General features: G+C 50.3%; 1 protein-coding gene across 1 annotated transcript; it reads left to right on the top strand.

The window, feature by feature from the left end:
* The first annotated feature begins 1295 nt into the window (after window positions 1-1295).
* OSR1 (odd-skipped related transcription factor 1) lies at window positions 1296-24727 on the top strand. The gene is made up of 3 exons (XM_020784234.3): window positions 1296-1643; window positions 18343-19023; window positions 23528-24727. The coding sequence occupies exons 2-3, from the start codon at window positions 18377-18379 to the stop codon at window positions 23661-23663; spliced, it is 783 nt and encodes a 260-aa protein (XP_020639893.3). The 5' UTR covers window positions 1296-1643; window positions 18343-18376; the 3' UTR covers window positions 23664-24727.
* Window positions 24728-25596: the final 869 nt, after the last annotated feature.

Genomic DNA, 25596 nt, shown 5'->3' with positions numbered 1-25596 from the left:
ACGGCGTTGGGTTGATTCGTTCTCCTCTTAGCCTTCGGCTTCTGTTTGTCTCCATCAGAACAACCCACTATCTCATGCGCGCTTTTCTCCACTGTGCCCTTGCGTGTGTTTGTGTGTGAGAGGGTGGGGGGTATTTTTTTTTAAAAAAAGTGACGGGGATTTGATAGCAAGACCCAGAACCTGTCACGGCTGGGGAAAGCAGCTGCTGTTCTGAGGACAGATCTGTCTTCACCTCCCTGTTATGTGGCGCTACCTTGATCGGAAAGGGGAGAGTCAACTCGGAGCAAAGAAAGCCCGCTTTCCTCCCTGATGATGGATGGCTTAAATAGGGTTTGCCCAGACTGACACCGCTTCCTCGCCGACGGCTTAAATAGGGCGGCCGGGACTGGTCGGCCTGTCTGTCCCACGAAGAATCTGCCCGGGTGGATCAAAGTCCAGATCACACATTTCAAAGGGCGGGGAGGGTTCATTGACAGGACAGGAGAGAAACCTCTGGTCCTTGGATCGAATGGGACCTAAAGGTCCGTGGAGTCTACCCCGCAAGCGAAGGGTTTGGATGGGAGAATGCGGTGGGACAAGACCGAACCCGAGGTTAAAGATGCCCGAAATGGGACCTAGTACGCCGGAGGGGAAGGATAGATCCAGTGAGCCTCTCCTGCTAAGACTGGACGCATTTTGGGAACCATGATAAGTAGCGCTCAGGTCAGATGTGGCTCCACTGGGTTACACCTTAGAGGTCGAGAATCCCCCCCCCCTTTTTTTAAATGTATTCTGGAACTGAGGCTGGGGAGCGATGGTGATGCCAGACCAACGTGCTCTGGAGTACGTGGCCTTCAGTCCGGCTGCCCAAGGGCGCCCTTGCCGATCCATAAGCGAGGCTCTGTACGCTCCGGTGCCACCCTGGCCTCGATCTTGCCACCCCGGCAACAGTGGGCAGGCGATGGCTTGACGACCCCCTTCCCGCGCAACCTTTCCAGAGAGGGAGACTCTGCAGGGAGGCTCCCAAGAAAAAGATACGAGGTGGGAAGAGAAGTGCCCCCCGCCATCACCTCCAGGCCAGCCCCTCCCCATCTGCCCGAGCGTGGGGAGGGGGCTTTTGACTCCTTGCCAAACCTTGGCCGCGGCGGACGGGCTGCCCCACAACCAGGAGCCGAGCCGCCCGCGGGACAGTTTCCCAAGTTTTTCGCAAACTTTTTTTCCCCAGTGCGCATGCCCAGGGGTGGAGGAGGCGAAGAGCGGAGAGGGGGGGAGGGAGGGAGGGAAGCCGGGGGTTGAAATAAGGAGGCGGCCCGAGGAAGGCGTCCGTTCAGTCGGCGCTTCGCCTGCTCCGGGGCGCTCGTTCAGCCTCCTCGCCGCTCGCCCTCCGCCGCCCGCCCGGAGCCCACCTGGCGGGCGCCCGCGCTCTCCTCGTCGTCTTCTTCTTCTTCTGCCTCCTCCTCCTCCTCCCGGCTTCAGCCCGCCCCGCGGCCCCGACCGGGATCTGGGGCTGCCCGGCTGGGAAGAGCCAGCCAGCCAGCCCGCCCGCCCGCGAGAGCGCAGGCCAGGGGCTCGCCAGCCTGCCCGACGGGGTTTCCCCCTGGAAGACCCGAGGAGGAGCCCGATCCAGCCGCCGCAGCCGTCGAGGGAGCAAAGAGCGCGGTTAGGTAAAGCCATCCATCTATTCCTCTGAAGTAGACCTGGAAAGAGACAATGTGTGTGTGTGTGTGTGTGTGTGTGTGAGAGAGAGAGAGACCCCCCTCGCCCCCCCACCCTCTCCCTGGGCCGGGCGCCCCTTGCCTTCCTTTGCCTGCCTCTCCCCGGGGTCCAACGGCGTTGCCTTGGAGAGCCCGCTGGACGCCGCCGGGCTGCTTCCCGGTGCGCAGGATGCTCCCATCTCCCTGGGAGGAGGCGGAGGAGGCGCTGCCGCCGCCTTCTCCTTCTCCTTCGGCTCCGGCCTTGGAGCGGCCCAAGCGAGGCAGCGGCGGCGGCGGCCCCAGCGGCGGTCCCCCCCCCCCCCCCGGGCATCTCTTTCCCCTTAGCAGGGCCGGCCTTCCTTTCCAGCTCTTGGCACGCCTTCTGCACCGGGTCCCAAGGCTCCGATCCTCCTTCCTGGGGGAGGAAAGCCCCCTTCCCGCCGCCAGAGGGGTGGAGCTGGCTTCTCAGTTTTGCTCCTCTGAGGCTCAAAGCCTGCGGGCAACTCGGCGAGAAAGTTCCCGGGAGAACTTCGGTCTCCCGGGCTGCCGTCCTAGACAGAATGGCAACGAATCCTATTGAAAGCAACGGGACCGGCGCTGGAGGAAAGGGACCAGAACTGTGTCCCCCCCCCCCCCAAAGCTATAACAGGAATTTCCTCCGGTCAGTCCCCATTCCCATCTTAAATGCGATGCGCCCTTAAGAGGCTGGGGACGGCGCTCAGTTGGGCTTAAAAGTGCTTTCAAAGGCTGGGGGGGAGGGGGGGACCTGGAAGGGACAACAGTGAAGTTGATCTTAAGACACAACAGGGGGAACGTGTTCCCGGTAGATTCACTCGGAGAGCCCCGAAACGCGGAGAAACTCCGTCTGTCGGTGTCTCCAACACTTCTTTCCGAACCGGGATTCGAACCCGACTTGTCCCGCCGGGGCTAAATATGATTTGTGCCCCGCTGAAGGCCGGGGGTCGGGAGATGGGGCGGCGGACAGGGGGTGCGGGAAGGAGCCCTTCCTCCAGGGGTGAATCTGGATTGTACCTGCTGCATGAACTTTAGCTGTGGGTTGCTTGGGTCTCCTTCCACACCATCAATAGGAGGAGGCCCGCTTGGGCCGAAATCCCGGGGACCGAGTTCTTCTTAAAGGCGTTTTAAGTTCGGGGTGTGTTTCGGGTCGTGTTTATAAGCCGGGCTGGGGATCGAGGGAGCATCTGGGGAGGGGGGACGCTTGTTTTCGTTTGCTGACCAGCCCTCCTCCCGCCTTCTCATTGAAACCGAAATCGTACGAATGTAGGGCCGTTGGTAAACCGGCGCTACGAGCCCCGTCCATGTTTGCCGGAAAATGTGGAGGCCATCCAGACTTGCTTCCCCGAGAAGGGCGCTCAGGCTTGCAACGCCGCCCAGGCAAGTTCTCCCCGGTGCTGTTTACCCGCCGTGTTTTAAGGGATCGCCCTCGGGGCCGTTTGCTGGGCGCCCGAGTGCCTTGAACTCGCCGCCTGGCTCCCCTGCCCCGGCGGAGGCTTGGGGGGCTTGTTCCCAAAAAGTCCGGCGACAGCCACCGGCGCTCACGCTGGGCTGGAACAAACACCGGACCCCATGTGTCAGATCCGCGGCGGCCGTGGGGCGAGGCCTTCTGTTCCAAGGGGGGGGGGGCTGGCCTGTTTCTCCCGGCCTTTCTCTCGTGTAAGGCTGCCTTTGTGGGTCCGAATCCCACCTGGGTGCGGGGTGGGCCCGAGCGGATCAAAACTTGGCCCCCAGGTCGGATCTAAGCGCTTGCGATCTTCCCCGGATTGAAAGGGAAGCGGCGCCTTTTGGGGGGCGTGGGTTCGAATTCAGGTCCCCCTCCACGTCTTTAGAAAGCAGATCAGGCGAGAAGAGAGACGTGGTGTCTGGCGCTTGGCTGAAAAGGGAGTGAGAGTAAACAGCCACCTTGGGGCGGCCAGGCCTAACTCGGTGTGCTCTTAACTAGCTCTTCGGTTTACTTTGGATAAACTCCTCTTCGATTCGTTCCCACAGCCCGTTAACTCGATTCCGTCAGTCCGAATTATTCACGGGTTTTGCATTCGATACGGTGAAATCAAGCCAGGGACTTCGAAGGAACGGGTTTATTTCTTAATCGTTGTAAATTAATTGACTCACTGTTCTCTCCTTGTTCTCCTGCCTATGCTTCATATACGTACACGTCTGTATAGGTGCCAATGTGGGTGAGAAAGTAAACGTGATTTTTTTTTTCCGCGAAAGTAATTCCGTATTCTATCTCCGAACGGGTATATGAATTACATATGCCACTTGTTGGTTATAGATTTATACAGGGCGCTCGATTGTGAGGCCTGCCATTTCGAGTCAATTCCCTGGCGTCTCCGTCGTGAGAGTGATGATTATTTGAAAAATTCACCGGATTGGTATTTCAAGAGTTTTTTTTTCTCCTTTCACGTCGTGGGAGGGAGCGAGCGAGGGGTCAGCAGCACGCAGCCTAAAGGGCATCTTAGTGGTCGGCAGACCTTGCAAAATTGAAAGTCCACAGTATTCCTTCCAGCTGTGTGTCGTTTGAACACCCCTGGTAACTTTCCTAAGAAACTGGATCCCGTTAAGCTCACTGACCCCGGTTCGCAGACCGAAGCCACTTCACACTGTGTGTGTGTGTGCGAAACAGCTGAGTAGGGAAGCTGAGGCTGCAATCCTATGCATGCTTACTCGAGAGTAAAAACCAATGGAAAACCCGGGGGATTTCCTTCTGGAGTGTATACACGTGTCTGCTCGGTGTTTCCATGGAGTTTTTCCTTTTGGGTCCGGGGGCTGGATCCCGTTTGCAAAGCGAGGAGCCCCAATCCACCGCGCCAGACCGTAATTCCGCAGGCGCCTATGAGTCCTAACACCCACTGCGCGGGCGCGCACACACAAACACGCGAATTGTTTCCCAATCATATGGTTTCTATCCTGGTTCCGGGGGTTGTGGGGTAGGTGGGTGGGTCGGACCTATCCAGCAGGATCCTCAACTCTCTTGACTCTCAAGTCCAAAAGTTTAGGATCGCGCCGCCGTCTTAAAAAGCAAAGGGGGATGTCGGACCCGCGAGGAGGCCGGACCGAGGGGGGGTCGTTCACACAACCAACCAGACAGCACGGGGAGAAAGCTGGAGGCCTAGCAAGAGTCACGTGAAGAAAAGACCCTCGACTCTTCTGTCCCGGAGGTGGGAGGACACACATCCAGGGGACAGCCGTGGGCCTCGACGACCTCGGAGGAAGCTCTCTGGCTTGGGCAGCGGGGCCCGCGGAAGGGGGCGCGGGGGGTCCCGCAGCAGCGGCGCCCCTCCTGAGATGTCGCGGGTCCTCTTTGCGCCGCCGCGCCCTCCCGCCCCGACGGATCTCGTTGAAAGCGTGCCTCGGACCTTAGGCTTTGGCGCAGGCGGTTGAGGGGATTGAATGCGGATTTTCGTTGAAGCGCGCACTTCGGTCGGGGCGCATCAGCAACGTCCACCGAAGATGCCTCGGACAGCCTCGAGGTCCCTGTTCTTTCCCCTGTGCGTGTTGTTTTGTGTGTGTGTGTCTGTGTGTGAGTTTGTGACCCTGTGCAAATCCAGGCCGAATCCCTCGCAGATCGCGAGGGCCGTCTCTGATAGCTGGTGCGAAGCCTTCTGGATCCCGGGGATCCTCCTGCTTCGTAGGGGCGAAGCCTTCTTTTCTCGTGTGTGCAAAGACTCGGCGAGGGCCGCCGGGGACTGGAAGGGGGGGGGGCTTGTCAACGCCGATCGCGCCGTCCAACTTGCTCCAATTAATCACATTTATTTCGTGAGCTCTGCGCTTCTAAAGCCCCGTTGCCCGGGTTTTCGAGCCCAGCTCTCCAAGGCGCAGGCACGGGGGCCGCTGGATCCCTTCCCAGCCCTCATTAGGGGACGCAATTAACTCGTTCACGCTCAATTAGAGCCGTACATAGCGTCGCTTGAGGAGATCCCGCCGCCGTGTCGTTCCCCCACTTTTTTTTTTCCAGGCAGCGGAATGCTGCGCGCCCCGTCCAGCCCCTTTCCTGTTGTGTTTCCTAAACACAGGTAGAGGCCACGCTCCATTTCCTCCCGGGCTGCCCGCGGCAACGGGGAGGGAGGGAGGGAGAGAGGGAAAGAAAAAAAAGAGGAAAAAATAAAGAAAGCACTGGGTCTTTTTTTTTTGGAAGGCCCTGCAGGCCACTTCGCTCGGGAGGAACCCTGAGTAGAGACGGGAATGCCTGGAAAAAATCGGAAAAACGGGGGAGACACCACACACACACACACACGGATTTTTGGAAAATAGGGGGGAACATCACCCCCCCTCCCCCCCCCCTCCAAGCCGTTTCATATGTCTTCAACATTTCCACAAATTAAACATCTCTAGCTGGGGCTGCGTCTTATCTAGAGATGGAGATGGGGGGGGGACGTAAAAATTGGGGAGGAACAGGTTCCCCGCCCCCCCCCGTTGTTTTTTCCCCCCAGAAAGCCGTTTTATATGGCTTCAAAAATTTCTGGAAATTTTACGTCTCTAGGCTCCAGTACAGCCGCGCAGCTCTTGAGCCAGGCTACTCCAGAACGCAGGCCGCGATCCTAAGTTAAAGGCGCTTTTGAATTTCGTTTTGGATTCCCCTCCACACACACACTTTGCCTAATAATATGATTTACGGAGTTTTAGGCTCAGAACGTGAGGTGGGAAGGTAAGAAAGCAAGAGATAAAAGGGTGAGGCAAGAAAAATAAATTTCCAGGCGCTTCGGGAAAAGGAACGCCGCAGCAAGAGGGAGGGGGGGAGATTAGAAAGTGCTATAAAGCTGTAAATATAAATTAAAACAAAATGAAAGTGGAAGAAAATTCCATATATAGACGTGGAATAATATGGGGGGAAAACAGGAAAAGGCCGGTCCTTAATAAAGCCGTAACCTGAAGAAAGCAGGCCGTCCTGTACTCTGACTTAAGACCCATTCCGTCCCTCGAGGACTTACTCTCGGGTAAACATTTATGGGATTGCCGCCTTAGCCGAACGTGATCCCTGGGTTTGTTTCTGGAAGGTGGCGCTTTCCTTCCTCGTTTCCTGGGAATTGGAAGAAAATATGCTACGGATCTGGCCGAGGGAATAACGAAACGATTAACCGCCGGCAAAGCGACACCGGAGTAATTAAACAACTTTCCCCCCATAAAAGCAAAACACAAAACCCAAGGCGGAGGGTAGGTCGTTGCTTCGACTGACAGGCCCGCTTGTTTGCAACTTTCGCGGCGGTCTCTCCCTCCAGCATGCAGAGGTGAGTGTGTTTGCGTTTAATGCAGGCACTTGCAAAGCTAGCCAGCTAATTGATTTCGGCCATTTCGACATGTGGGATTAATTAGGGGAAGGGGGAGTTTGCGGATGCTCCACTCTTTATTTATGAATCGAATATTTCATCTGCAGATCATTCAGTCCGTCCCCCCCCCGTCGCCTTAAAAAAAAAAAGAAGACATGGCAGACGTATGGATAATTTCAAGAGAAAAATAAAAATGCAAGCCCCTGCCATCTGCTGAACCGCAATATAGCCATAAAATTAAAGGAAAATTTCACTGCCACCCTCATGCGAGAGCAGCCGCGAGGGATTGTCTTGGCTGAGCGGGAAAAACGCTTTCCATCTGGCTTTCCTTCCTCAATATGACCCACGTGTTTCGGGCAATTGGCCTCCAGGGGCTGTTGCAAAACCACAAAGCACCTGGAAAGGACGTTATCTTGGTGTCGGTGGAACGCCCCTCCACTGGAACCTTAAAACCTTCACTGCGTGCTAGTGACATTTTTCCTTCCGTGATCGTAATGCTCCAATAGCTCTGGATAACTCGGTGGTTTAGGTCTCTGGCTGCGAAGTCAAACGTCGGTTGGATCGTTCGCTGAGCCTCCCTGGCAGGGGCTCGACTGGATGATCCATAGGGTCCCTTTCAGCTCTGCGGTTCTAAGGTTCTAGAACTGCTCGTCCGGGGCAGCAAAACGAACCAAGAGGCAGGTGGGCTTTTAAGAAGGGACTCGTTTAGTTGGCCTCTCCGTCGGCGGGCTGCATCGCCAGAGAGTGAGCTGGCAAGTTTATGCCAATAGACCGCGGTCATCCTTATGGTGCCACAATACTTGACTTGTTATTACTGTGGGGCCCGGTCGCTTCCCAGCGCGGGTGCCAAGGAGTCTCAGACTGGGAACTCCCGGGAGGCCTTAAGCACGACAGATGCCAGGGAAGTATTACTCTCTGCCGCGTCTGTGTGTGTTTAGTATGGGTCATCTGTGTGCGGGAATGAGGGGGGGGGTAAAGGGGAGGGGAGCTAATCTGGAATATTTCCTTCTGGGGTGCCAACGTGGTTTTCCTCCTCGGCTAAAACTCCGTAGTAGGAAGTGAGCCCTATGGACACGACACGGTGCGATTTTCTCTCGTTTTATACGAGCAGAGAAGATCCGACTGCAGGGCGCCTGGGTGAGGATGATGGGCTCCCTTTAGGGTCCAGACGGCTCCGATGAAGCTCAAACTGGCAAGGCACCGAGTTGTCCTTGAGTGCCTATCCTCCACATTGGAGGATGATCAATTTCCTCTTCCTTGGGGCGGGAAACTAGTGATGGGATGTGGTTCCTTTTTTCCTTGCCTCCCTGTCGCTCTGCCTGTCTGTGACTCCTTAGAACCGGGCTGGGCAACCTGACCTTCTCCAGATGTTGTCGGACTCCAGTTCCTATCAGCCAGAGCCAGTGGTGAAGGGTGATGGGAACTGCAATCCAGGGACATCAGATGGAAGGCCCATCATCCCCTCAGACCTACCTTAAAATCAAGCCACAGAAAAGATGAAATTCCAGTGGAGCAGGTGAAGGAAATGGCGTTGAGATCACCTATGTGGAGAGGGAAGCGCTGGACTCCCAGCCCGGACGAGTGTGCGCGCCCTTGCCTCACCTGGTCACTCTTGCTGTGAGGGTAGGGAGGCCTGGGTGGTAGAAAGGGGCAGTGAACCGAAGGAAACGGCTCCAGCCCCCAATATCAGGGGCTGCCCGTCAACCATATTTTAGTAAATAGATGTCTAATAACCACGTGTTAACAAAGAAATTATCCATGTGAATGAATGCCAGTGTCTTTGTCTCCAGTGGCTCACCCAGAACTCCGGAAAAAAAGGAGATTTACCTCTTACTGAGTGATTCTGGCACATTTACTTCTAAATAAATGTTATTAAGTTTAATATTGATTACTCTCAAGGAAGCTGTAGGATTACAGACAGGCTGAGCAATTGCATCTGTTCTGCCTTGGAGGGTCTCACCTCCGTGTCTCAAAGGCGCTCCATAGAGTTTACTTTGTTTTAAAATGGAGAGCTGCAAAATTAAAGTAGGGCGGGCTCTCACTTTCTCTCTCTCCATCCCCCTCCCCCAATCCTTGTAGGCCTCCTCCCCCAATTTTGTTAAATTATACTAAAAACCTTCTGCCCCTCTCAAAATAGCAGATCTTGACCTGACAAAGAGCAGTGTTTTGGAGGGGGGGAGGCGCTACCTGTCTTCCAGATGTTTGCCTCACAGATGTTGCCAAGCAGCTGTCGATGAAATCGGCTTCAGCTCGGCCCCGATCCATCAGGCTAACTGGCAAACTCTTTCTTGGCCCTTGGATTCTACTGAGAGCGACTGGGTTTTGGTTCGGGAGGGAGGGAGGGAACGCGGGCGAGCGGATTGCTTGACTCCAGCCCAGTTTTTCTATCGACGGCGAGAGGCGAAGGGCTTCCTCTCCTACCCCCAGCTATAGCCTGTCATGAAAGTAAAATCCGATTGATTTCAAGGGCATTGACTGCAGCTTAAGAGCGTGTTTGGGAGGAAGCCCCCACGGCCTTGAATCCGATGGTTTTCGTTTTAGAGCCAGTAATTAAATACACCTATTGGGAAGTCCAATTCCGTTTGTTCCAGAGGACTCTAATTTCAAGTAAGCCCTGCTTACGGTCGGAGTTGGAAGGAAGAACTTCCCATGGCCAGACTTCCCCGCAGTTCCCTCATCGTAAAGGAAGCTTTGCTTCGGAGAGGAAAAGTGACGTTGAGCTGCTGTTCCCCTAACCAACAGGCTAGCTCTGAGATTCTGGGAATTACAGTGAAAGAAAGGAAGAAAGAAAGAAAGAAAGAAAGAAAGAAAGAAAGAAAGAAAGAAAGAAAGAAAGAGAGAGAGAGAGAGAGAGAGAAAGAAAGAAAGAAAGAAAGAAAGAAAGAAAGAAAGAAAGAAAGAAAGAAAGAAAGAAAGAAAGAAAGAAAGAAAGAAAGAAAGAAAGAAAGAAAGAAAGAAAGAAACTTCCTTATTTGTCAAACTCTTGTTAAGGTCCCTAGGTTACTACATCCGGCCACAGGGTTAGCATCCTAACCACACTTCTTTGGCAGAAAGTCTCACTGCTAGATAGCTCAGTGGCTTAGGCATCTGATTGGGAGTTCGGTTCCCCCTCGTTGCCTCCTTGAGGCGGGACTCCATGATCCAGAGCGTCCCTTCCAGCTCTGCAATTCGAAGGTTATTGGGATCTGTCCCTTTGGCCTTAAAAGCATCCCTTCATGGAAGCAGTTCCATTGAACGCAAAGGGTTGGATTTAGTCTCAGTCCTCCTCAGAGTAGACACTTGGCAATAACGAGAAACCTCGTGCCTTTGAGCCCAACGCCTGCACCCAGGAGGAATAAATCCGAATCCGACCTGGTGGAACTGATTTCGGAATAAATTAGCGCTTGCCTCTTGAGGTGTAAATAATTATGTTCACAAGGGAACCAAAGGAAGGAGGGGGGTTAGTTAAAGTCAATAAACATGAAATGTCTCGGTCTTCTGTGGAATGTGGATTGGGGAAGCGAAGTGACTCCGTCTTGCCAGTCTGGTCGGTAGAAATCAGTGCCTCCCGTCATTAGCTTCCAGTCGAGAAAGCCAGGCTATTGATGGTCACCGCAAGGTAGTCCATAACCAGCGGGTGGTTTCGGCCTGTTCCACTTGAAATAATTTCAGGGAACCTCTTGGGAAAAATCCATTAAGCCCATTAGAACTTCGAGATTCCGAATGCGCTCCTAAGCGAAGACGCGCAGCGTCATCCTAAACTCCTCTTATGTCCCTTTGGGCTCGTGAGAGGAATTGTTGCCCCCCCCCCAGCCCCACGGCCTCTCTGATGGGACTTGGTCCTGCTGTGCTCTGTCCCAACCCAATTGGGACGGATCCTGCTTCCAGAGCGCCCGCCCGGCCCCTATTGAGGAGGTAGTGAGGTCCGCTGACTTAGAAAGGGCTTGTGTTCTTACTCTCCTCCAGAGTAGACGTAGGATTGCAGCCGGGGCGCCCAATCCAGATAGCCCTGTCCTCCGAAGTCAAGGTGTGACCAGCATCCTTCCCAAAGGAAACATGTTTAGGATCGCAGCCTCCTCCTTCATCTCCTGCCCTTTCTCTTTTTCGCCCCTTAAGTGTCCTGGGTCTCATGTACTTTTCCAGAGAGAGAGAGAGAGACTCTTGGAGTTTAGGGGGGGCGGGCGAGCGGGGGAGGAAAAGGTGGGAGTGCGGAGTGCCTGAGGACTCCCAGGCTCTTCTCATTTAAAAGAAGAAGAAGAAGAAGAGAGAGAAAAAACACCCTGCTGATAAAGATCTGCTGACAAGAAACAGAATTTAAAGGTAGAGGTGACGCTGAAATAAAATAAAGGCCCTGCTTTGGGGAGGGGGGCAGGAGGGGGGAAGAGAAGGAGGTTGGCCGGCGGGGGAGTCTCCCCGTAGACCTCCAAAGTTCGTTGCTTTGATGTTCCCGAAAAGACCCTGGCCCTTCTATTCCCCCCCCCTTTCTCCCCCTGGATTGTGTATACTACACACACTACACTTGATCTTAGCCAAACTGAATGGATATAGAAGGATAATTTACCAGTTTGGAGTCAGGCCAAACAACTTGTCGTAGCCTGAACTCTCACAATCTCTTTGGGTGCGCCTCCCCCCCAGTTTGCCACCTCCTTTTGTTTTAATCTAACTGTTCCTAGCGAACAAAACCATTATGAGCACAATGGAGGCTATTATGGGAAGAGCCGTTGCGGCTTTCTGGGGCGGGGCTGTGACAGAGGTTTGAATTCGTTTCCGAGCGCCCTCCTCTTCACCTACTCCGGTTTCCAGGCGCTCTCCTCTCTCCCCCTACCCCCCAACCCCCGACCCACCGCTCCGCGCCTCCCAGCGCCGGTCTTGGGCGAGGAAGGTGGGAGGCAACAGTTCTGTTCAAGAGACTCATCCAGAAGCCGGTTAAACCGCATCCTGGGGTTTAAAACAAATTGGATTTTCTCTCCCCACCCCCTTCCTCCAGTAATTGGGAGGGGGGGAGGAAAAAAAAGGAACTCGAGAAGGAGGCATAGGTAGTGGCGAGTTGCAACGAAATCCGTTTCATCGCAGCCTTGCAGGACCTTGACCGTGTGCTTACAGGCTCCACAGGGCTGCGCGCTTGCTAGCGATGGAGAGGCCAAGGGCTGGATTGAGGCACGTGGTTAAAATAGAACACCAGCGTTGCGAAATGGCAGCGTTTATGGCGTGTGGATGGCTTAAATTTCACAAAAGGTGAAATCAAGAAGGATTTAAAAATCTGGCTTTCTTCTGGTTGCGATCCTGCTGCTTTCTGGGAGCTTAGCTCCAGTCTGGCACACAGACCGAGACGGAGCCCCTCGTTGCTCCACCCGGTCACCCATAAACCCCAATCCCCATCTTCGGGCTAAGGCTGGGATTCCAGAACGGCTTCGTGGGAAGGAGCGAGCGCCTCTCCTTTACTTGCCCGAGGGTTTCAAGAGAGACCTTCTCGTGGGGTTCCAACATTTTCGTTTGCTAAATAATCTTAAAACTGTTTCGTGCCAGCGCAGACCCGTCTGCTCCGAAATAACTCCACATTGCGTGCAGGAAGACACGCACTCTCAAGCACGTGTGTACAGGACTCACGCGCAAGTCAGTTTTTATGGCTATCTGAGGTCACGTTTTCAACTCTACGGTTCAGGATCGGTAGCACGGGGCGGCCCTGGACAAGGCACGAGTTCAGCTCCTAGTAGCTGCCCGGTTCTATTTTAAAACGGGTCAGTAAGGCATTTCCCCACGATCCCCCCCCCGCCCAAGGGCGGGACGAGATCGTGGACACACGCAGTCCACGCACGGCCCCGGGGAAAGGAGGCAGCTCCGAGAGCCGAGCGCGGTCGCGAAAGGAGGAGGTTGCCGGGAAGAGGGGGGGGGAGCGTGCGCGGTTGCCCCCGCTTGAATCGACCCCTATCCCAAATTTATCCAATTAGAAAAGGCAAATCTTGGCGAAATGTCACCCTCGCTTATTCTGGGTCAATGCGATGGAATTCCTCCAGGCTGCGAGACCCTTCCCCCCCCCCGCCTCCTTTTTTTTTGAAGCTGATTTATGTAAAGTGGTGTGAAAGGTGGGCTTCGGAGGCACCTCGGCAGTGAGAAGATCCGGCCAACGCCAGAACTTCCAGGCTAACCATTCCCGGCTTGTTAACCCCCCCTTTTTTTTTCGCTTTTCGCATAGGCGAGGGGGCCAGTCTCTCGCCTTTCCATTTCGCATCTTATTCCTACCCGTCCCGAAAATTATTTCAATTGCAGCCTTCCTTCCTTCCTTCCTTCCTTCCTTCCTTCCTTCCTTCCTTCCTTGGATTCTGAGTTATTTCTCTTGAGTTTTGCCGGGGACGGAAGAAAGAAGGGAAATTTAAAATAAACTTCGCGAAAGCAAACCCAAAAAGAAAGGAATGCAGCATGACAACGAAGTAAGCCCAATCTAGCCAGCGTTTTTTGATCCGAGAGCAGGAAAAGTTCCAGAATTATTCTTCCTGGACCTTAGGCAGTTCGACGTCAAAAACTGGTGGCTCGGTTTCGTTTTCTGGAGCCTGAAGGCCTGCCTAGAAAATCCTATAAAACGCGGTGGGGTTTATGCCGGAACAGACGTGTCTTCTCCGACTTGAGAAGAGCCGCATCCAATTTTCCTCCTCTTCAATCCAACAACTTGATTTACCGTGTCCTCCCCCCCCCCGCGCCTCCTAAATTTCTATAAAATCCCCTACAAAAACAGGGCAGGAGTTTGAGGGAGTTGAAGTTGGACTGGATCGCGCCCTCGCGGCTTGCCCAATGGCTGTTCCGCCATAAGAGGTCGGGGACCGCCGCTTTAAGCCCTGACAGGTCGGCGGACCCTCTGGCGGGCACCGCCTTGCGAGCCTAAGGGGTGCGCGGCTGGGCCCCGGAGCCCAGACTCGACCCTTTTTCCTCAGCACGTGTCTACAACTCTCCCTCTACTCGTTTTCTCTTGGCCCTCCTAACGTGAACGGGGGTAGTTCTGTCCCAGCAGGAACGGGGAACCAGTCGGTTTTCCCTCTTGGCTTCAATCGAGATGCCTGGGGACTACAACTCCCATGGGCCGCAATGGGAACAGGAATCCTTGGCAAGGGGAACGTGGTTCACACACAAGGCGTCAGGTTGAGAAGAGGCCGGTTTTACCCCTGGGCACAAGAAAGCCCGCATCTATGGCACACTCACAGTCTCTCTCTCTCTCTCTCTCTCTCTCTCTTTCTCTCTCTGTCCAGGCAATCAAGTGCCATAAAAGGAGTGACAGACGTGCCACCAAAGGCGAGTTGTTTTGCTCTTGTGTTCCGGAAATTGAGGGCTCTGATCTTGTGCCGGCCTCCCCTTGCCTTTTAGGGGGTCTTTCCCCCCACCCCTTTTTCTTTTCCCAGAGAACGGGGACTGTGAATCACCCACTGGCTTGGCCGGAGCAGCTCACCCTGCTATCCAGTGGAATTCTAGCAGGGAGGGAAAATCGCTCCCAACCCGTTTTCCCAAGAGGGTCCCTGATCCACAGTGCTGAGCGGGGAAAGAGACACCGAGGCTTAAATTCCTGTTTTCTAACTTAGAGTAACACCAGCCTTAGGAAGGGACTTAACTGCAGCCTTTCAGATGTAAGGGGTGTATGTCCCAGGTTCTTTAATTGGCCTGCTAGCTCACAGTTACCTTAAAGGTAAAGGTAAAGGTTCCCTTTGACAATTTTTTTTGTCCAGTCGTGTTCGACTCTAGGGGGCGGTGCTCATCCCTGTTTCCAAGCCATGGAGCCAGCGTTTTGTCCGAAGACAATCTTCCGTGGTCACATGGCCAGTGCGACTTAGACACGGAACGCTGTTACCTTCCCACCGAGGTGGTCCCTATTTATCTACTTGCATTTGCATGCTTTCGAACGGCTAGGTTGGCAGGAGCTGGGACAAGCAACAGGAGCTCACTCTGTCATGTGGATTCAATCGTACGACTGTTTGGTCTTCTGACCCTGCAGCACAGGCTTCTGCGGTTTAGCCCGCGGCGCCACCACGTCCCTTACTCACCCTCAAGTCGCACCCACTTGGGTTTTCAAAGTATCATGCATTTGAGGAAGGACTATAGTATTGCCTGCTTGTCTTCCCATGAGTTTTCATGGTCCAGCTAGGATTTGAACCCAAGTCTTTGGAGTCCTAACCTCTCTCCCCTAGGAAACGCTGGCTCTCCTTAATGGACTAGATGGTCCCTCAAAAGGATAAGGTGGGGATGAAAAAGGGTCCCTCTACTTCTTCTGTAGAAAGGGCTGGCAGCCTCCATTCAGATGCCCCAGGATGTGAGTGAATGGGAGGGGGAGGAGAGAAGACTTTGAAGTCAGCTCTGCTAAATCCTCGATCTCTGCTTCCCAAAGCAAATTGTAGGTTAAAGTTGAAGCAGCTCAGCAGGAGGGAGGAAGAGAAGCAGGTATCCCTGGGAGAGGGCAAAAGGCACAGGCACTTACTCCTGCCCTCCTACATTTATTTGTAATTTTATACAATTTATTCTATATATCTTAGAACTGCAGAGCTGGAAGCGACCCTATGGATCATTGAGTCCAGCCCTGGTCAAGGTGGCCCAGTGGGGGAATGGAACCCCCACCCTCTGGCTCCCCAGCCAGAGACCTCAGCCACCGAGCTATCCAGCAGGGTTTATTTTTAAACCAGGACAGATGCACTGGGTTGCAGTGGCATACATTATGCGCACAATTTATGCAAGCAAAACACGATGAAGCTCTGCGGCCTTCTTCCACCAGACCACTCTTGCATAGAGACCTGGGTTACAAGATGCCTCCTTATGGCCAGAAAGTTGTGAATTCCCAGTGTGGTGTAGTGGGCAGAGTGATGAGCTAGGACTCTGGAGAACAGGGTTTGAATCCTGGCCATAGAAATTCACCGGAGGAGGTACCACTCCAGAGGTACCTCATTTACCTTGAAAAAACTACTATTAGGGTTGCTATAAGTCAGTTCCAACGTGATGGCCCAGGACACCTCCAAACCCAAACTCCGGCATTGCACCCCCATAAGGGACGTGGACATGACACAAGCACTCATCATTGACATGGACGTGGACATGACACAAGCACTGATCATTGTTCAGATTGTGCTGGAACAACGCCTGAGCGTTGCAATTTGCTCTGCTGAGGCAGGGCAAAGTCCTCAAAACATTTGCCAGCCAATTTTAAAGGCGCCCAGATATTACTCTTATGTTGTTCTGGCAGGAGAATAAGTCAGTGTGGTTTCTGTCTGTTCACATTCCAGTGTGGCCAAGGAACAATGTTTTGCATTCTTCTTGTTTACCTTCAATAGACAGGTACTCTGGTGAATTGGGCCAGAACTGGGGACTGCATATATCCAGAGAGAGAAAAGCTGAATGGAGCCCTCAGGAAAGTTGGGGGCAAGGAACATGATTAGTATGGCACTCATCCATTCTGCAGTGTAGGCACTCCTCATGTCAGCGACGCCCTCAAGGAGAGTTTAAAAATACAGGCAACTATTAAAATCTGCATGAATAATCTATATTTAGTATTTTTCATCTTCATCAGGAGGCGGTGTTTCTAAAAAGCTGGTGTGTCTTACTTTTGTGTTTAAATTCAGAACGCATCAGATCAGATCAGTTAATTTTCAAAAAATGAAAAAAAAACCCTTCATTTTTTTCCTCCACAGCTACTGTGTGGGTTGCAGCTAAATTCAGAAAGGAGAGGGAATCCTGAAGGTGGCAGACGATGCCACTGTCCCAGCAAATGCTAAAGGCATGATGCTCTGACCCTGTGAGCCCTGGCACCACTACACCACTGATTTTTACCCCCAAGGGAACAAACCATCAGGCAGGCAGACAATTTTAGCTTTCTGCTGCCTAAAGGAATATCTGCCAGTCGTCCCTGCGACATCCCCCTCCAGTCTAGTAGAGAAGCACAGCACATGCTTTCTCTGAGTCCCAACAAGCTCTCCAAGGAGATTCCAAAGATGAGGAGCAGAAAACACACACTGGCCATCTCACCTGCGAAATGTTCTCGGAAAGAAGCAAAGGACCTCAGTGTTCATTGCCAGGTGGCTGAGTTGTTTCAACAGGTCATGTCTTTCTCTTTTCTATTTGGATCAGTGGTTCCCAACTGTGGGCCCCGAGATGTTCTTGGACTACAACTCCCAGGAATCTGGGCCAGCACAGCTAGTAGTAAAAGCCTTTGGTGGTGGTGGTGGTGCTGGTGGTAGTAGTCGTTGTCGTAGTCTACGACGACACGATGATGATGATGATAATAACAATAACAATAACACTACTACTACTACTACTACTACTACTACTACTACTACTACTACTACTACTACTACTACTACTACTACTACTACTAATAATAATAATAATAATAATAATAATAATAATAATAATAATAATAATAATAATAAAAGTACAGTTAGTGACCAGGAAGATAAAGACTTTGGGAGTTTAATCTGAGAACATTTATTATTATTATTATTTATTTAATTTATACCCTGCCTATCTGGTCGGGGACCCAAGGTTGGGAAGACTGATTTAGATTCTGGAGAATCCACATGGGATGAACAACAGGGGTCTTTTGTTTGGTCTAGCACCTCACATGCTACTTTTGACTCACATCATTGCAGGTTACTGTGATAATTAACAGTAGCTGTGACTTAACACCCAGCATTTGTTTTGGTGCAGAGGTGGTGGTGGGGAAGTTGTGTGGCTTTCTCATTGTTGCTCAATTGCAACCCCCATCAGTCCTAGCCACCATAGCCAATGCTGAGGGATGATGGGTGCTGCAATCTTAACACATTTGGGAGGGCCATGATTATTGGACCCCACAGATAGCAGTTCCAACTACTTGGCACCACTGGTCTGTAAACATTTAAAAAAGTCAGGTAAGTCAGCGTTGGTTCTTCTGTATAATAGTTTAGGCCAGGGGGCTTAAAAATAATGTTTGGCTTAGAGCCACCTGGTAAATTCTTCATGGCCAAGGCAAGATTTGGACCTCTGTCTGCTCGCTCTCTTAGGCATGCAGTTTTTAAACTATCAGCTCTCCGTCAAAGTATACTTTGCACCTAACCCACCAGTGCAGCTGCAGTCACCTTGGTGTTGGAGAGAAGTGATTGAGGCAGTCTTCCGAGGAATCTCATGCTTAAAGCCTTAAGGCCAGTTTCAAAAGGGAGCAAGCTAATTTGCAAATTGTGAGAGGTGAGAAATCAGGTCTAGATCTGAAGAAACTCCCTCTTCTAGAGACCGGTTATCCTGAAGGACAGTCCAGCTTGACATGATCTCTGCTCAAAGCCAAAACATTCCAATGAAGTGAAAGCTGAACGCACAAAAGGCTCACCAACGCCTCAGTGGATTCTTGAGCACTCAGCCTGGAATAATCAAGCCCCTTTGTGTTCTTTTTTGTCTCTCCTTTCCTGCAGGCACTTGCCTTCTGTCGTGGGCTTCTCGGCCATCATGGGGAGCAAGACTCTGCCTGCCCCTGTGCCCATCCACCCTTCCCTGCAGCTCACCAACTATTCCTTTCTGCAAGCCTTCAATGGCCTGCCCGCCGTCCCTTCGGACCACCTGCCCAACCTCTACGGCTTCAGCGCCCTCCACGCCGTTCACCTCCACCAATGGACCCTGGGCTACCCGGCCATGCATTTGCCTCGCTCGTCTTTTTCCAAAGTGCCCGGCGTGGCCAGCCTGGTGGATGCCCGATTCCAGCTGCCTGCCTTCCCTCTCTTCCCCCACGTCATCCATCCTAAGCATGAAGCCACCAACATGCCTCTCAAAGCCAAGCCCAGATTTGATTTCGCCAACCTGGCCGTGGCAGCTACGCAGGAGGACCCTTCCAAACTGGGACAGATGGAGAGCCAGGGCTCCCCTCCCGGCCTGGGCTCCTTGCTGGAGGTCACCAAACTTTCCCCGGAGAAGAAGCCCACCCGCGGGAGGTTACCTTCCAAAACCAAGAAGGAATTTGTGTGCAAATTCTGTGGCAGACACTTCACCAAGTCCTACAACCTGTTGATTCACGAAAGAACCCACACAGACGAAAGGCCGTACACATGTGACATTTGCCACAAGGCCTTCCGAAGGCAAGATCACTTGAGGGATCACAGGTAGGTCCAGAGATGGGGCGGATATGTGGGCATCCAGAGGTCACCCCACTGCATATCCCATCACCCTTCACTGTTGGCTACACTAGTTAAGACTGATGGGGGATGGAATCTAACCACATCTGGAGGGTTATATGTTCTGCCTCCCTTATTTAATGGGTTAATAATAAGAATAAGAATAAGAATAAGAATAAGAATAAGAATAAGAATAAGAATAAGAATAAGAATAATAAATGTGTTAATCAACATTCATTTTGAGATATATTTTAGTATTGTTAGATGCCTTTTTGGTGCAAAGTTCAGAAGTGCAATAAATAAATAAAATGCCCATGTTTATTATAAATCATTTTACAGCGTATCTCCCCAAATCTTTACTATAGCACAGCTTGGATAGGCGTCACTAGATATAAACAAATACTAAGACACTCTGTTAGTCATGCCCTTTACCTGTTGGGTACCTCAGAAGTTAAACAAACAAAAAGCCAAAATAAATTCTAATCGAAAAGTAAAATAAGTAGTTTCTAATATGCAGTGGTGCTATCGGTTAACTTCACATGAAGTTTAGACAACTTGTGGTCCTCCAGATGCTTCTAAACTGCAGCTCTGAACCCACTAGCCAGAAATGTTGGTGCTGAGTGATGAGGATGGAGGGTGGGTTCAGTCCACCTTTGGAAGACTGCAAGTTGCCTATCCCTGTTTAGAGTCAGGATTTAATCATTATGTTGGGGGGTGGGGGAGAGAGACCCAGATTGTTAGATCATCTGCCCAAACCTTGGTCACTTTGTTTTGATGGATGGAAACTTCAGTCCAAAATATTCGGAGGGTGTCTTGGTGGAGAAGGCCTTTATATTTGGTAAGGTGGACTACTTTGATTAATTAAAAATGTGATAAATCAGCCCTGCTGTATTGGGTAGTTTTTTCGATCGTTCTGCTAAGTTGAGCTCAGGAAAGCCTCAGAGTCTTTCCTTGACACCAGCATTGGGATCTTGATGCGCCCTGCCATTTACTAATACGTCTTATTTTTCATTGTCACATCCAAGTTAGTAATGAACTTTATGAAATATCTCAGAGGCAGTGAGCTAGGAGGGGAGCTCCTATTTACCAGGTGCCCTGAGGCTTCCTCTGTAACAGACTCTCCTCTATTAAATAATCTGCATCCATGTTGTCCCACTGTGACGGAGAAATATCCATTACCCAAACTCATACCTCCCTTAGCGAGCACATATATTTTCAAGGGGTAAGAAAGAAGGTTTCAAAACAGGATACATGGCCAAGATGTTTAAAACTGATTTCACCTCCCTGGTGTGAAGACAATGGCCATTTTACACCCTAACCCTTCCCCAACTCTAGAGGCCCAGGACTATACTTCTTATCATTCCAATCACTAGCGCCCAATGTCTGTGCTGACTGGGGAGGCTGGATATTACAGACAGAAATTTCTGACAGGCTTCAGCTTAGACAAAAATGCTACACAAATCTATGTAGTATGCCCCATCTGAACTCCAGGGGACTTCCTTCTGAGCAGGCAAACTGACAGTGCTGATCAATTGATCTAATAAGTGGCTTCATGGCTCTCTGGCCCTGGAAGGTAGTCTGAGGAGTCTCTGCCAACTTCGCGGACCTTTGCAATAACATAGGGACAGGCAAATCACAGCGTATACCAGGACAAAGAGGAATGGAGAAACCAGTGTCAAAGCAGCTGCGAAACGTTGGACTCCGAGTCCCATTGAGTCAGACCCCGTGTCCCACACCAGTTCTAATGATGTCTATTTTGGCCGGCAGTGACTTTCCAAGGTGGTTGGGTCTCCCCCATCCTCCGTAGATGGGGATATACCGTAACTGATACACTTTGGACCCTAAATGAGTTTGCATTAACCTTTTCAACAAATGAAAACTTTACTTATGTCCCAACTGGGAGAGCCCTGAGACAGACAGGAATGAGAGATAGGGCTTGACCTCTCTTGGCCTGATGGGCCAGCTGGATTAGGCCCTCTCCTTGGAAGAGGTACCTTCTCACGTTGGCCTTCAATGAATTAGGATAGTCATTCCTAGGCACTGTTGTGCGTATCAGATGATCTTGATTTAACTAATCTGTGTTCCGTACAAAGAATACTTATTTACATGTTATTCTTTTTATTCTGATCACTATTTTTAAATTATTGTTCTATCATGTTTTATAGCTTCACACTTTTAAAATGCTCCTTTGAATGGGAGGGGTTATGTTGAAAGGGAACTTAAAAATAAATCTTTCCAATAACTACTAAATAAAACAACAGGAGCAGCCACAAAGACAGTGTTCCACATTATTCAGCTATTTGAGTTCAACCCCGTTTTATCCTGCTCCTACTGAAAACAACTTCATGGAAGAAATCCTACTGAGATTCAGTGGAATTTATTGGGTCAATCCTTTTATCCCATTTAGTGCAATGGGAGTAAAGCTGGAGTAGTGGGTTAAAAGGCATATCTACTGGCAGATCTACTTTGTGGATGAGGTCTTACTTATTTATTCATTTTGTTTCTTCCCACCATAAGCTTTTCAGTTTCTGATGTACTCCTCACCACAAGTGAGCCCAAAGGTTGATATTTACATGAGGGAAGCTCAGCCACATCTCAATCATAACAATACCTCTACCCGGCTGGTACTTGACTTCCATATTTCCAGTTTCAGAATGAAAATATATTTATGCAACAAATTTAAACCAGTTTCGAACTGCAGTGGCTGTCAGCCAAGTAACCTCGGAAGCTTTACAGAGAATTACGCTTGGCTTCCCAAATTGCTCTTGGCATTCCTGATAGATAAACTGGATTCAGATCAGTTTGAACTAGCAGTGTAAGTGTATTTCAAGGACCAGTCCCCAACTGTGGAGAGCGCCACTGGAGGCAGGTTCTCTCTAGTTTCCAAGAGATACTGCTCATTCCAGCTTCAGTGTTTCAGATTCCCCCCCCCCCGCCAATCCATTAATTTCCCCCTCTGTTTTACTTCTGACAATTGCTGTGAGCAGGAAAGCTTGAGTGAACCTCTAAGGAGCTTTCTAAAGAAAATACCAGTAATAGTTTCCAGGGGATTGAAGCTTTCGTTATTTAATTTATAGACTGCCCTGCCACAGAAGCCCAGTAATTAAAAAAGAAAAGGAAAGAAAAAGGCAAACAGTAACTTTATGATTCCCGCCTTGAACGAGGGGAAGTAAAAGGTGACTGTATGTTTTCGACTTGAAGCCCTCCCCTTGGCTACAGTCAAGCAGCAGAATTTGAATATCATGAAAGGGCAGCTCATTGTTAGTTTTCTTTTCCTTTTCCTCCTTTATTGTGTTGTTAGTGGCAGGAATGTGGAGAGGTGCTGATTGGGATTTGCTTCATGCACTAAAATGCTGTGTCATGACGTGGAGGAGTGATTTGACGCGTACCTCAGGCAGTCGAGTGGGCCTGCCTGAAAGTCTGGCTGATGGGTTGAAGTTGAGGAAAGGGTTAAACCCCTTTCTCCCAAGATGGCTGCTCTGAACACCCTTCAGAGGTAATTCTTAAGGGGACCACATCAAGAGATCTGAGATCTGATCTGAGTTCCTCTGATCCTCCCATTTCAGCCTGTATCCTAGGCTACTGGAGAGTCCATGGTGCCACGCTGGGAGTTTTAACTCGAGGGTCATGACTCATGGAAATCGGCATAAAACATCGAGTGTCCGCACAGTTATATGCTTGTACGGTTTAACTTTATGTGCCTCTAGGGTTTCATCCATTCCCTTGAGTGTAACCACAGCTAAATCGGGCTCAATCTCATTAAACAGGATTTATGCCCTATTAAAATCAATGGACGCTGCATGCATAGCACTGCAGGCTGCAATGAAACCCAGCCTCCAATGATCTCTTTGGGGCTCAGGAGCACTCACTGGGTGCGTGGGGGTGCACTTCAACAGAAAGGAAAACTCCAGCTGGGCTTCCCTGTTCACATCAAGGAGCAGAACATAATTTTGAAATGAATACAGCAGCTCGGACACCCTAGATGACACTTCTAGGCCCTCAACTATAGGAAGGGCAGTTTGGTTCCAGATACCAAGGCTCCCTCTTGAACGAGGTTTGCCCAAAGAGTAGCAGCTCCAGCTTTTCAAGGGACCTCAGTCAAAAACTTTTCCCTTGGTGATTTCTTTCTCCTCATCCCTGTTGTCATCTCCTCCTCATCTTCACTGTAGTCATTTGGTTGCTTGGCAGGCAGAACAGACCCAGGCAGAGGCATTGAATGCACTTCCTTCTCCCGCCAGCTGTTGCCAGGTCAGACACAGAGATCAATATGTTGCAGACTAAGGGAAGCCAATCCAGGGGGGAATGTTCTTATTAGGCCCCTGCTGGTCTGTGGGGCCTCGGCAGGTGCCTCGCCATATTGACCTTTGATCCTGGCTCTGATTGTGTGTTCCAGACAGCAGAGACAGAAATATGTTTTGATAGAGAGGTCAAATGTACATTTAAAAAAAACCCAAAAACCAAAACCAAAACCTATTTCTTCTTCTTTCCCCAGATATATCCACTCCAAAGAAAAGCCCTTTAAATGTCAAGAATGTGGGAAAGGATTTTGCCAGTCCAGGACTCTAGCTGTTCACAAGACACTACACACACAAGTAAAAGAACTGAAACCTTCCAAAATGAAATGCTAAAGCTTCTGGTGCCTCCTGTGATCTTCATCCCCCGACCATTCTGCATTCTAGACCAAATTCTCGACAGAGACAACGGGAAACACAGAACATTGTTAATTTAAATTTTAAAAAACCCAAAGAGAGTTGAAAAACAAACACACACACACACACACACAAGCCTTCTCTATATCCAAAGACAGACAGCCTTTCCAGAACCCTGGTGTTTCCGAGTGTAAGTCTTGCATGACTCCACTAAACATTACGTCAAAAGGTGGTGCTCAAGTATTGAAGAGGAACCGTCGCCATTGACTCACACCGAAAGCGGCTTCTTGAAGTTTTTTTGCTGAAAAGAAAAAGCTACCCTCCTGTGGGTGTGTGGGTGGGTGTTTCTGCGTGACTATTTAAAAGTTCAGAATTCATACACTTGAGGAGAAGAAATGGCTCAAGTAACTGACTGCACAGTTGGGGCACCTTGAGATTGGAAGGACAACCCACAGACAAACTGTGTATGTGTGTGTGGGGGGAGGAAAGAGGGCTCCCCCCAAATGGCTCTCCTGTCCCACAGAACAGACCCTTGCTGTTCTTTACAGAATTTAACACCTTCGTTGTCTTCCATCCATCGGTGGGTTTCCTCCTCTACACACACTCTGGCAAGCATCCTGGGGTTTTTGTTTGTTTGGCTGCGGGTCTAGTGCCTTGTAATTTGTGGATTTATTTAAACAAAAACAAAACAAAGCCGATGCAAGGTGAGAAAGGGGAAGCTTGACCACAGTAAATCAAAGTGACTGCTGTGCACAGCGGGAAGCGTAGTGGTACTTTCAAGTTGGCCGGGGTGTCCGGATGGCTTTGTGGGGGTGGGGTTTGACCGAGCTCAACCGGAGAGTTTATCTGAAGTCATCTTTTTTTTTCCTTCTTAACAGTGTAAAATAATAATAATAATTGAGACATTCCAATATGTTTTGGGTTAAAGTTATTGCTATTTGGCACTTTATGCTGATTCTTGATAATGAACATTTATCACTGGATTTATTTGGTTTTGGTTGTTTTTTTTTTAAGTATTAAAATAAATCGGTATTTTACAGGCAGATGTTGTCCGGTGACCTTTTCACTCTCTGGGTTGAACATGTTCTTAGCAAGTACTTTTGCTTTCTGTTGTGATCCTGCACTGCTATTGTTCTGGGATTGTTTCCTGGAATGCGAATCCGTTGATGGATCTGAAGCTGATGAAACACATTTTTGAAAGAAAAAAGAAAAAAGAAGGATCACTGTGTCGCCTTCAGGATTACTGAATTTATTTTAGTATTGACAGACTTGTTCAAATCCGTATAGTACAGTGTTCAAAGCATCGGTTGTTATGCAATTTGTTGTGTCTGCAATTCCCAGAAGCCTTTGCCACCAACTCGTAAGAATTGATGTGACGTGGTGCAGGGGGGGAGGGAACCACTTGCCCTTAGGATTCTGCAAATACTTTGATTTGAATTATCATTTTGTTATTCATCACACCAACATCCATCCATTGTATCACAGTAACCAAAACAAATATTTTTTTAAAAAAGATATACCCACCCATCTTATTTGTATGTGGTTGCGAAAGGATAGCTCAGGAAATTAAGTTTAACCAGAATAATTTGTGTTGATTGGTCCCTCAGTGCTTGCTTCTTGTTGTTATGTGTCATCAACTCGCCTCTGACTTTATGGAGACCCTAGGAATGAGTGATCTCCAGAATGTCCTCTGTTCTCAACAGCCCTGTTCAGTTCTTGTAGACTCAAGCCTTGTGGTTTCTCTAGAGAGTCGGTCCCTCTCATATTTGGTCTTCCTCTTTTCCTGCTGCCTTCCATCTTTCCCAGCAATATAGTCTTCTCCAGTAAGTGTTCTCATGATGCGCCCAAAGTAGGACAGCCTCAGTTTCACCATTTTTGCTTCCAAAGAAAAAAACAGACTTTATTTGATATG

This window comes from Pogona vitticeps, chromosome 1 (genome assembly GCF_051106095.1).
Source record: "Pogona vitticeps strain Pit_001003342236 chromosome 1, PviZW2.1, whole genome shotgun sequence".
NCBI lineage: Eukaryota > Metazoa > Chordata > Lepidosauria > Squamata > Agamidae > Pogona > Pogona vitticeps.
Note: the sequence above shows the minus strand (reverse complement) of the source record. Positions and strands in the feature narration are given on the sequence as shown.